Source organism: Salarias fasciatus, chromosome 19 (genome assembly GCF_902148845.1).
Source record: "Salarias fasciatus chromosome 19, fSalaFa1.1, whole genome shotgun sequence".
Lineage (NCBI taxonomy): Eukaryota > Metazoa > Chordata > Actinopteri > Blenniiformes > Blenniidae > Salarias > Salarias fasciatus.
Genome location: NC_043763.1, coordinates 18,333,142 through 18,345,479, shown reverse-complemented (window position 1 = coordinate 18,345,479; position 12,338 = coordinate 18,333,142). Strand labels below are relative to the sequence as shown.

General features: G+C 42.0%; 1 protein-coding gene across 3 annotated transcripts in view; it reads left to right on the top strand.

The window, feature by feature from the left end:
- The window catches only part of rbks (ribokinase), a 48,882-nt gene that overhangs the window by 17,354 nt on the left and 19,190 nt on the right, over positions 1 to 12,338 (top strand). For all 3 annotated transcript variants that reach the window (XM_030116516.1, XM_030116517.1, XM_030116518.1), the window contains 4 exons: positions 5,684 to 5,816; positions 6,857 to 6,920; positions 7,320 to 7,382; positions 8,595 to 8,759. In XM_030116516.1, coding sequence (XP_029972376.1) covers positions 5,684 to 5,816; positions 6,857 to 6,920; positions 7,320 to 7,382; positions 8,595 to 8,759 — 425 coding nt within the window. The remainder of the gene's footprint in view (positions 1 to 5,683; positions 5,817 to 6,856; positions 6,921 to 7,319; positions 7,383 to 8,594; positions 8,760 to 12,338) is intronic.

The window sequence follows — 12,338 nt, the reverse complement described above, 5'->3', positions numbered from 1 at the left end:
TTGTGGCAAACGGGGCTTCCTCTGGAGTCAAGCACTGTGTGGAAAGAAATCTAATGTCATTCCAGCGTTCACCGTTTCCTACAGGCAGTTTTCACACAAGCACGAGACTCCATGGTCACACATTTGTGGGATTTGCAGCAGAGTTGACTTCAGTTTGAAGAGGTGCACCAACCAAACCTTTGTTAATGTCTAAATTAGGTGGTGATTTTAGTTACTCATAATGTAGACTACAATATATCGGCAGTTTAACAATATCAGTATAATACATGGGCAACATGCACCTTTTTAAACAGAGGCTACTATTTATCCTGAATTCACAAGGGAACACCTCCATCATCATTTGAGTAACGATATCTACAGATGACGATGGTGACCAAATATTCTTTATTGCCTGCTCTCTTTTATATATCTATATATGTATCCAAATTCTAAAATTAGTAACACCCAAAGCACAATAGAGAAAATGTGGATTTTGATGTCTTAATTGAATTTAAAAAAAGTGCATGTCTTCATTTGGCATTTGTAGCATTTCTTTAAGCAGCCTCAGCAGCCTTATCTTCTAATGTTACATCTTGAATGCCATTGGTGACATTTTCACCTGTTTATTATGAACTTGAACTGTTAGACCCTGTTGAGTTAGTTGGTATTTCCTTGTATAGTTCAGAAGATTACGGTGTTTCAATGGGCTGCTGTACTGAGCTGATTAATGAGTGTAAAAGTAAGGTTGGGGCGACACAGTGGTGTGTCGATGCATGTTGTACCTGTGCAAATGATGTTGGATTTTTTTTTGTTTTGCTTTTTTTTCCTCAGGGTCTCCGTATTTTAGGCTGATTGGATGTTCAAGTTTCCCTCTATTATCATGTGTTTAGTTGGTCCTTCATTGCTATTTCCCCGATTGACAAAGTGATTGTGACTTTGGGAATTTCAAATTTCCATACCTCAGTCAGCTAACCATGAATGAATCACAATGAAAGCAGTAAATCAAAGTATGAAATTTTAGCCATAGATGACACACTCATTGGCTTTCACTGCCACCACTGCTTGGTTTACTTATGGTTTACTTGTAAAAATGGTTACTTCGAGGAAGTCTTCCAAGTGATCCAGGTTTTTGGAGCTGAAAGAAGTCATTCAGCTATGTTATTTTTTTTCAACATGTTCCAGTGTTTTCTATAACTGATTCCTCAAAAGCATGCCCTTCAGCCTTTTTTTCTGCATGTGCGTAAATGTGAGCACAGAGCCAACCAATTCAGATCCTGAACAGCTCGGCAAGTGGCTTGTTAACATTTCCTGATACGGGCTTGTTCAGACCGCCGGGTGAATAATGACAACGTACGCTCACTTGCAACAAATGGCGCAGCACAGGTGGTCAAAAATAAACACCTAGGTACAGTCTTAGAACGGCATTGTGAGCAACGCAGTTCAGCGTGTCCACAAGAAGCATACTTGTTCTCGTCTGGCCTGTTCTGCCTCACCTTGCGTAGATTTACTAGAGCATCCTTTTAAAGGGACCTTTGTGAGCAAGAAAAATTACTCCAGAACACACACAGGAGTGGATATGAGTTGAAGGCCGTCACACAAAAGCAGGTGACAAGCATACTTTGACGAAATGTTGATCAATACAGAGCAGAACTTGACCTCACCCTCATGTTTGGAACAGCCAGAAGAAGTTTCAGACTTGTGAGAACAGTATTTCAGCTTGCATGTGTTCATGCCTGCTTCCCCACTGCTGATTGGAAAAAAAAAAAAAAAAAAGAAAGATGCTTGGAGGGGGGGCAGAGAACCCGCCCATCCCAAAGCAAACACTTCACGTCACTGAACACCTGCTGTGGCCTTTTGGTTCCGTGGGAGAAAACGCTTCGAGGTTGCACTTTAGCACATAACTGCCCTGTTTGTTTGACGCAGTCATCACAGACAACAATAGCCAAGTGTCTGTCTGTCTCTCTCTCTCTCTCTCCCTCCCTCTCTCTCTCTCTCGTTCTCTCTTACTCAAGAATTTGGAAATCTGTTTATCTTACACGTCAGTGATTTGGCCTCAGGCGGCTGTCAGCCAAACGTGAAGTCATGACGTTCAAACTGTAGAATCACCACAATGGGTCGCATTCATTGTTTATTCAGATCCTCTGCATATCTCACTAAATGCGTGCAATCGTAACATAAACCAGCGAACATCACAAATCATTTTTGTAAGCACCGTAATGAAAAAGCAAGGCAGAACTTGTGCAGGAAGGACACAGACAAATGATCCTTTCAGCCTCCAGACCTACAACATCCTTCCTGTCAGCCACTTGACTTCCATTGCGCGCTTCTAGAGAGAAAGCTCAGAAAAAGGCGAGTTGCTATAGCTGCAGTTGTGCTGAAATTGGCAGTACTGCTTTCAGTGACATGTTAGAGAAAACCATTTGAAGAGCAGTTCAGTAGGTTTGGACATATGCATATGTGCATTCCTATTTTAGAATTGCTTTTGTTATTTCCTTTGTATGCTTCAATATCTAAGGAAGATGAATTACTCTCCATGCATCAGTGATAAAAGCAAAAAAAAAAACAAACAAACATAAAAACTCTGAATAGAAATAAGAATGTTGGGAAAATCCATGCAAAAGAAAACAAGACAACAAAAACCGGGAAACTCAACAGAGTCATTCTGGTAGGCAATGGTACAGATCTTAAAAATGTAATAAATCAGTCTACACAGTGGTGATGAGGCCCAGATCTCAAAAGCAACTTAAGTCTGACAACACATTGAGCTGTTTTCTGGCTCAATAGATCTATCGAAGTGAGATATTGTTCTCTGCACGTCACAATCATGGAGCAAAACTGTTCAGAAGGTTGACAAAACTTTCATAAGCACTCATCGTATTTCTGGTGATGTGAAAAAACAGAGTACTGAAGAACCCTGTGGTTTGGAAAAATAAGCCTCATTTAATGCAAATATCAATCCGCCATAGTCATGAATAATCCACGTTAGGTTGAACTGACTGAGTAGCATCACTCCGGCTTGAATGATTCTCCTGAACTGCAATGCTCTCTGGTGTTTTGATCCTTTTGCACCCCTGGGTACCTTGAAATGACAAAACTGAAGCACTTCACACTGCGTTTATTCACTACACACCCTTTTATCTTCTTATGAAGTTGATCCTTCATGTCGTATGTGCATCTTTTATGCTAGAAGCAGATGTTTTGTATTTGTATTATGAGAGCCTATAAACTTTGGGCTAACCAGAAGTGCTCATGTGAATTTCCCTAGAACGGAAATCATTTATCGAGTTGTTTACATTCAGATTTATATATAGCAGTTTCCCATGCTTCTTTGGTGTGCCTGTATTTTACAACACCACACTTCTTCCTTGTGAGGAAGAGGAAGGAGCAGTTCACCTTGGGACTAAAAAACGGTCAACCGAGGTAGAGGAGCCTCAGCCTTCTGAGGACATCAAACACATCATACACAAATAGTTAAAAAGCAATGACCCTTCCAGGTTTATAGAACTATAAAAACATCCTCTGGGCTTAAACATCTTTGGCTGTTGAGCACATTAGCTATCTGACCATTAAATTACAGGATGCACATAAGTTTCTCATATCTGTCAGTGACCGGCTTAAACACTGGGCACTCACCATTGTCACGTATACTTTTTCGTGTGTATTATTGTGTTTCCACAGTGCACTTTGTGTTTCCCTCTGACAAAATGCAGCCTATTAATATTTGGATGAATTAGCTTAGCTTAGTAATATAGCAAGGATCAGATCATCTCATCCAGAGAAATGTTGCGCTGTAGACAAACAGCTGAACAAACAGCAGTCGCAGATGAAATAGTTGCAGTTCCACATATTGGAGATGATGCAGGAAGGAAGGACGGAGAGAGCACGGACTACAAAGACAGAGTGTTAGTGAGATACAAAGATGATATGTGAATCTATGGAGAGTGGAAAAGGAGAAAAGAGAAACCTGATACAGTGAAGGTCTCCCAGCAGTCAAAACCTAAGGGGTTGACATGTAAGCTTTAATAAATAGAAAAGTCTAAAGAATTTTGGATTTAGTCAGATACTTTTCGAAGACTGAGGTGGACATTCCGATAACAGGAAATGACATGATTGCAGCCCAGAAGAAACAAATGCATGAGTTAGTCTCTTAGTGTCACTCTGGGCAAACACGTTCCCAGTTTTAGAGACATTACACAGCTGGAAGAAAGCAGTCCTGCAGACCTGTTTAATGTGGGAGTTGAAGGATAAATCCTGTATGTAATACCATTCAGTGTGACCATCAATATGTCTGGAAAATTTGTCTCTGTGATGTTTGGGGCCAAATATAATAATTTAATCCTTCTGACTCAAGCTGTTTCACTGCAGCCAGAACTGAGACATAACAAATGCCTATCACACTGATTTTCACCTGAAAAAAAAAAAAGTGGTCTCCTGATGTTCATATAAATTTATTGACCTGATTTAGATTTTCTCTGTCCATTGAACACAGGTGGAAAAAAAATGGAGATGAATGTATAGGAGAAGAGGGCGTATGTGTTTGCTCGTGCGTGTCTTTTCATGTGTTCAACCTTTGTTCTGTTTCCTTGGAACCACATTTCAGCCTCGCTGACCCTACATCCTGCCACTGCCTTGGGTATTTTAGTGTTTTCACACGGCCTTGCGAAAACAGCGGCATTTATAACCACCTCCAGTGTTTGCCACCGGCGTCTCACTTACTGGAAATCCTGGGATTGAGTGAACTTACTGTAACAGCACACCTGCCACAAACAACGCTCGCACAGAGGCGGCGGGGGGGGGAGAAAAGAAAAAGAGCAACAACAGGGTGAAAAACAAGTTTATGACAACATTTTGCCACCCGCAAACCCTTTGGCCCCAGGCCAGCGCTGCCCAGGGCCAAACCACGTAGTCATGACATTACAGCACGAAGCTGTCTGCTGTCTCTGCCTCGTGTTACTCACTTGCCCACTGCGGTTGTGTGATCAGAGGAATCTGGGAAACAAGACAGCTTCTCCTGAGGGCAACCCACCTGTGATCTATCAGCCAATAGAGGAGGGGCGTGAGCTGACCAAACCCCAATGAGTCAAGCATTACTCTTGCAGCCGGCATCAAGTTGAGACATCTCTGGGATTTATTGGTTGCATCATTTCGGATTTGCAAATTTTGGAGTCACTGGCATACATGACCGAATGTCTAAGTACTCTTTTTAAAGTGATGAGGCAATTTTGGGCTCAATGTTTTCTCTCACTGCTATTGTGTTTAAGTATGGAAAACTCTTAAAAACACTTTTGGAAAAAAGTTACCTTTGCTACATTTACGCCGGCTACTGTTTGCATTTTACTGACCTTTTCTGTGAAAGACCCTCAAAAGATCCAATCCTCAGAAGACACAGCAGGAAGCTTTTGTTTGTGTGCTTCTGCGCTGCTTCCAGACATAAATAAAGAACTTAACAAGCAAAGGATTCGGCCCTGAAGGGTTGTCTTCACATTTTGACACTCGCAGTGCCAAGTAAAACTTTTTTCAATAAAGTTTGATGGTAGTTTTTCCAAGTTTTATCGACAGTTTGAAGACATGAAACGAGGGTTTAAATTTTGAAATCCAAGCAAAGTTGAGGAGTCTTTTACTTTCCTTCTTCATCCCATGTTCTCTCTGGAGATATGCATTTTTATAAAACTTGTTTTTTTTGTTTTTTTTCCCCCCCTCTTAGTCAGGCACCAAGGCTCCCCAAAGCAGGGGAAACCATCCATGGACACAAGTTCTTCATCGGCTTTGGAGGGAAAGGGGCCAACCAATGCGTACAGGCTGCCAGACTGGGAGTCAAAACCGCAATGGTCTGCAAGGTATGACGCTGCACACAGTTTTTAAGCCAAATACTGCTGCTGCACTGTTTGAGTTTGGGTTCCGGTGGGCATTAGTTTGGATTCTAGCTTCAGCATTTGCATTTCACTTGGAATCAGAGTTGCGTTTGCTTGTTCAACCTCTGGCTCGTCCATGTCTTACTCAGATAATCATCAACTATTGGAGCTCGACAAGTTGTTACAACTCGTAAAAAACCTTTTAGCTTCGTTCACACTTCAGTCATTTCGCTACATCAACTCTCTGCGCCTCATTTTCACTTGATCAATACCATACTGCATGCATACGCCCACCCACGCTTGAGCGCCTTCAAACAAGCCTATTCCCATACCATACAACCCAGAGTCTCCAATCAGTAGGCTCAGCGCGGCCTTTCAACCTGAGCAGTAAAGCACCGAAGCCCCACCTCTGTCAGAACAAAGAGGCCCGATCGATAACAACCCAGTGCGGGAGGAGCTCTCCGGGCATGGGGAGAACCCAAAAATAGACATCCGGGCTTGTCAAAAACATCCAAGACGGAAGGCCGTTCTTCAAAGAGAATGGGGCCAAGCAGCCAATACCATCCAAGCCCATCAACACAGGGAGCTAGAAATGCCCGTATTTTGGCACGTTTTTTGGAAAGCGTGGGTTCGAAGTAGGTGCCTCGGGGCAAGGTGGGGACCCCTTCCACAACCCAAAGTAGCTACAGATGTGGACATCCCAGAGCGGATCAGGGGAAGAGGGGAAGCTGGGAAGGAAAACGAATGCGAGGTGGGCTATGAAGAGGCGTAAAGGCGGGGTTATTGTGTCTTCAAGGCTTGGCGCAGCTGGTCGTGTGTTCACGCGTGTGTGCGTTTGTTGACTTTGTGTGTTCGTTTTTGCACATTTTCGGCGGCGGCACCATGCCAGTATGCTGGCAGGGCACACGAAAATTCAGCCCAACTGAGATTTGAGTAGACCACTTTTCAAAAGTTGCCGCTAACCAAGTCTGACCCTGCTTGACACCCCTCTTTGTTGTAATCGTTTTGCCTTCAATCTTTTCTAGGTTGGTAAAGACTTCTTTGGAGACAATTACATCCAGAATTTCAAGGACAATGGTGTGCATACAGGTAAGATCGATGGATTTTAACATTGCATGCCAAATTGGTTTCCATTTCTACCGTACATTGAAAAAAGTTCATGTTTTGAGCGACGTTTTTTAAATATAATTTCTTGAATTTTTTTTTAGTTGTGCTTTATACATTGGTAAATTGGTCTTATTGTTTTGTCTGATGACAGTGAAGCCATCTGTCTTAATCTGAAATAAAGTCAGATTTTAAAATCAATTGGCTTCTAGGAAACCAAATGCGTTTAAAGTTCTGAGTAAGACACTTTGATTGGGTGATTTTTAGTTCCAGAGGCAGATTTTTTTTTATCACTAACAGAACAAAATAGTTTCCTTGTGCAGAATAGGAAAAAATATATATATTTTTGTTTGTTTTTAGTTTCATGGTTTCTTTCATTTTCAGACTTTGTTGGGCAGACCTCAGATGCAGCCACGGGAGCTGCCTCCATCACCGTCAACGATGCAGGTACGTAAACGCTTTGCTGCCCCCGCCAAGATGTTAAAAGCTCTTTAGAGTTGTTCAAATTGTATCATGGATCAGCCAAGAGCACACATAGCCTATCAGGATTCTGCAGGGTGTTTTTTTTTTCTTCTCTTTTACTACACAATTGCTCAATAACACACATCGGCATGTCGTATCACCATTGATTCACCACCGCTCAAGAGTTTGTAATCACCGGCTATGATGAGATACACAAGTGCTTCTAACCATATCTGGTGAAATCTGAGCCTGTTTTATTCAGAAAGGTGTTGTCATGAAAAACAACATGTGCTCTGGAGATTGTCATTAGTTTTTTTTTTTTTTTTACCAATTTCAAGGAGTAAAACTATGAGGCTTCGAGCGGCTCAGAGTGGTTCATTGAGGCTGTGGTATCGTTCACGATGTGCTTCAGGGGAAAACAATGAATCTATTCAACTGTGAATCAGATCCTCCAATAAAAAGAAGGGTTTCAGTGTTAAAAACTGTGTGGAATAGAGTATTTTTTTAATTTGTTAAAGACTCACATGTGCAGTATTAAAAAAAAAAATCATACAAGTTGTATTTGCCACAGTTTTCATGTAAAAATATGTAGAGAATGCATTGTATAGGAAATTAAAGTTCATCCATTAATTTGTTTTGCAATAAAAAGCTGTTTTATTGTGAAAACAAAATATGTCCATTAATCACTGCTAAAAATCATCTAAAAATAGTGTATGACCAACAATATTTGCAACGCAACCAAGGCAGTGCAACTTTATTTGGACGGTACACTGAAGCAACGTGGCGACTCAAAGTGGTTTTCAGTAATAATTATGATCGCACACAGTATTAAAAACAGTAAACAAACAGATGAAAGATGTAAGAGTACTAATGAAATATTAACAGTTATTGAATATGTATTAATATGTATGTCTGTCTTATTAAATATATTTTCACAAATCAGTAAAAGGAAGTCGGTGGGAAAACCCCAGAACTCCACTGCCTTTCTTATGTTTTTTTTTTTCAAGGGATTTTAATGTTTGTAGTATATTACTTTGGATTGATGGTGAAGAAAGATCAAATTTTCCCTCTTGGAGTTAAAAGGTTGTGTAAGCCAATGTTTACCAAGTTCCAGCAGTTTCTCATATTGTCACATAGTTTTGGACTTGAGAGTTTCCAGTCGGTTTCATAGTTTTCACGATGCTCTCACTCGGGCAGGTGAGAACGCCATCGTGATCGTGGCCGGAGCCAACATGCTGCTGGGTGGAGAGGAGCTGCGACGCGCTCTTCCAGCAATCAGTCGCGCTAAAGTGCTCGTGTGCCAGCTGGAGATCAGTCCGCAGACGTCCTTGGAGGCTCTGCGCATGGCCCGTGAGCACAAAGGTCAGTTGGTGACTGTACTGGATCTTGTTGTTGTTGTTCTTGTCATTTGAGAGCAGATGCATGTAAACATTGACATTGATCCTTTATCTCAGATCTGGGTTCTTCATATTAGTCCTGAACCAGATCCAGTCTTTGGAATGGGGCTGCTTTTTTTTCTGGGTCCAGATTTCTCCGACTTGTTGAAAGTATTTTTGAAGCAAACCCAATTTCTTTTAACCAGACACAGACGGTTTAAAGCAGATTTGACTCTTTTAATCTGTCAGACGAATGTTTTGTATCTCATCAGACTCAAAGCCAGACCCCGACGCTTTAGATCAGATCTGAAGTCTTTCAACCAGATCTGGGTTCTTTAAACCTGTCAAAAATCCTTCCCAGTAAAACTGCAACTCTTTAAACCAGACAGCTTATTTTATTAGATCAGACTCTGCAAAACCAACCCAGACTTTTTACCCTGCCTCTTACACCTCTAACCAGACCCGAAGACCCGGAATCACAGAAATCTTAAATCCTAGATTGAACTCTTGATTGTCCTTCAAACAGACCTTTGCACGATGAACCAGATAAAATCACTTGACTTGTAAATCAGAGTCATAAACTGGACTTCTTTCAAGCCTAAGTGCTATTTTTGTACTTTGAGCTGTTATCTATATTGCTCAGAATCCGATTAGGCTCACCACATCTCATGACCCTGAGCTTCTGAAGTCAGAAAGTCAGTTGTTTCTGAGAAAACAGCAATGAAGTTTGAGAGGAGTTAAAATGCCACTCTTATATACGTGAGACAGAACAGGTGGTTACATTTGCATTCCATTAACTGTGTTTATTTGCACCAGCTGTTGTTACTTTAGTCTTTAAAGGCTCAAGTAGTTCTTTGTTTGACCAGAAAATCACAGGTATTTATTCACATATATTGTGCAAGAATGCAATTTACAGATGAGATTTTTTTTTTCCAGTACATTTCTTGTCTGTCTATCTGTGAATATAGTTTTCTTTAGTCTACTTTAAGATTGCATTCTCACTTTTGAGGAGACGACCGCAATCGCACCACTCAACAGGCGATGAGATGGTTGTTGAGTGAAATGAAGGCTGGTCAGTGCGGCTTCTTACTGCTGCAGTGGCGAGGGAAGAAACTGTTTCCGCAGAAGTATCAAAATGTCCATAGAAACTTCTCAAACCACTCGTGCAACATAATCCGCTTCTCCGCACGCCATCTGTGCACCCGCTATATTCCAAACCCTCGTATTGTCGCCAAGATATCAATATATACATGGCTTCGGTCTTAATCTGTATTCACGACCCAGTTGAGCCTCCTGCTTTGACCATGAGATGGTATTTGGACAAGTTTGGTGGGGTTTTTTTGAATATCTTACCGTGTTGAGGGGAAAGAAAGAGAAAAGGGTAGAAAGACAGGATAGGCAGTGTGCTTCTACTTTTTCCCATTATTAAGATTTTAATCTCAGATAAAGCATCTAACTGTTATGGAAAACCCTTTTTGTACAAATAGCTTAAAAACTTGTTTTAAACATCATTGTTGAAGCATTTCAGCCCTGGAATATATTCAAACAGGCTCCAGTTTCAGGGAGTGTTTTTATTTGTAATGCTGAATCCAGTTAAAACCAACTGGGATTAGGTTGTTATACCGAGCCGTTTAGGAGGAAGTATATAGAAACTACTTCTCGAACCATGTACACGGAAAAACAAGGAGATCAACGGTTAGATTAAAGACTCAACGCAGCTTAATGCGAAGAAGTCAAAATGAATAAGATGTTTTATAAATATTCTATAAATAAAGCCGATGACTTAGTCGTTGATAACAGCGGCCGCTGTGGTTCAGGTAGTTGAACAGGTACTCCTCCAGTCTCGTGATTCAGTCCGAAGCTCTTTTTTTGTTGGTGACGAAAAACATTCATGCAGATAATGAATGTTGAGTTGCCCAAACATAGAAAGATCTGCCTTCACAGTGTAAAGCACTTTGAAAATGCAACTAAACATGTGAAAATACTCACAAATAGGTTGAAAATAATACTATAACAATCTCTTCAATCCATCACTCTTATCTTATCTCACTTTATCTTTTAATGCCAATGTTGGTGGTTCAATTCCAAAGTGATCTTGCACATGTGCAAGAATTGAACAATAAAAGTTTCTATAAAAGGCGAGAGAGCACCAGACAGCCATTATCACTGCCGGTGATGTTTGTGATTATTTTTGATCAGATTTAAGGACAGGGTACATGGAGGATGGCTCTTGTTGCTCCAAGTGTGTTTTAGTGAAATATTCCCTTGACCTGTAGAGTCACATTGAATCATCTCCAAATGAGTCGGATTTACACTCGGTCCACATCAACTCTCTTTCAATCTGGATTCCATCACAGCCTCCATTAGCTGTAAGATGATTGATCTTGTCCTATTTCGTCCTTCTTGTCTTGTATCAGAACACCGTGGATGAGAAAATACCTGTAGTTAAAAAAAAAAAAAAAACCTTCACAATATTGGACGATGTTTTCTGCATTATACCAAGTAAACTGTGCGAAACAGGCCAGAAGTGATGTTTTCAATTTGTTTGTCGAATCTCTGCTGCCACGTTTTCCCCTCGACCGCCGTGTCTGCACACACTTCTCCATGCAGGCCCGTGGCGTCAAACACTCTCTTCCCTCTACCTTTCTTCGATAACCAGGTTACTGAGCTAATCATCTCGAGCGGCGTCCTATTATTAGCAGCCCCTGCGCGTCACTCGAGATGTCTGGGGAGCCTCTCGCCCCTGTCATCAGGGCCTGTTGTCCGCGATCGCTCGCTGCGGGTTGCCAGAACGAAAAAGAGTCGCAGCCGTAACCGTGTTGCAGATGGGATACCCAGATGGCCTCGCTGAGCGCCACCCTCTTTTCCCCGAGCCCCCCTTCCCGCTGCCTCCTTCCTCGCCGCCTCTACCGCGCCGCCGGATTAGGCATCGGCATGTGGCGCCAGAAGAAGAAGGCAAGGCGAGCGGGGAGGCTTGGCAAACGCCGGCAGCTCTCCTTGACGCTGCCGGGCCGGAGCCGTTGCGTAAATGGCGTTCTCTGGAGAGAACGGAGTGTTAATGGGTTTGGCGGCTGGGATTTTTTTAATGACGCGGGGGTGAAGCGCCGCTCAAATTACGCAAATGTCACCATCGAGCCACACGTACTGCGAATGCCAGCTCTTTAGAAACACTTGTCAAGATAACCTATCAGGGAAAAGTTTCGTCTCCACGTATGTAGCCCTTCGACGGGGAAACCACGCGCACACATAATTTCTTGCCACCTACCTTTTAATATTGAGGAGTTAATGGAAATAAGTGAGCGGAGGAAATGCTAGGGGTTGTGCAGTTTCGCTCCTGCATTCTTCCGTTTTCACCCCTTCTTCCTCCCCCCTTCCTTCCTTGTCTGAGCAAGAAGCTGCTATTATATTTCTCACCAGATGCAATTAGAGCCTCTTAAAGCCCTTTCACACACTCACTGATGACTCATTTCTTTTCTGTGTGTATGCAGTGCATGCAAGATTGTGTGAGTGATCTCTGTCTTCCTCTGTTTTCGCTCGACTCTTGTTTTCCCGTTCACCTTTTCCT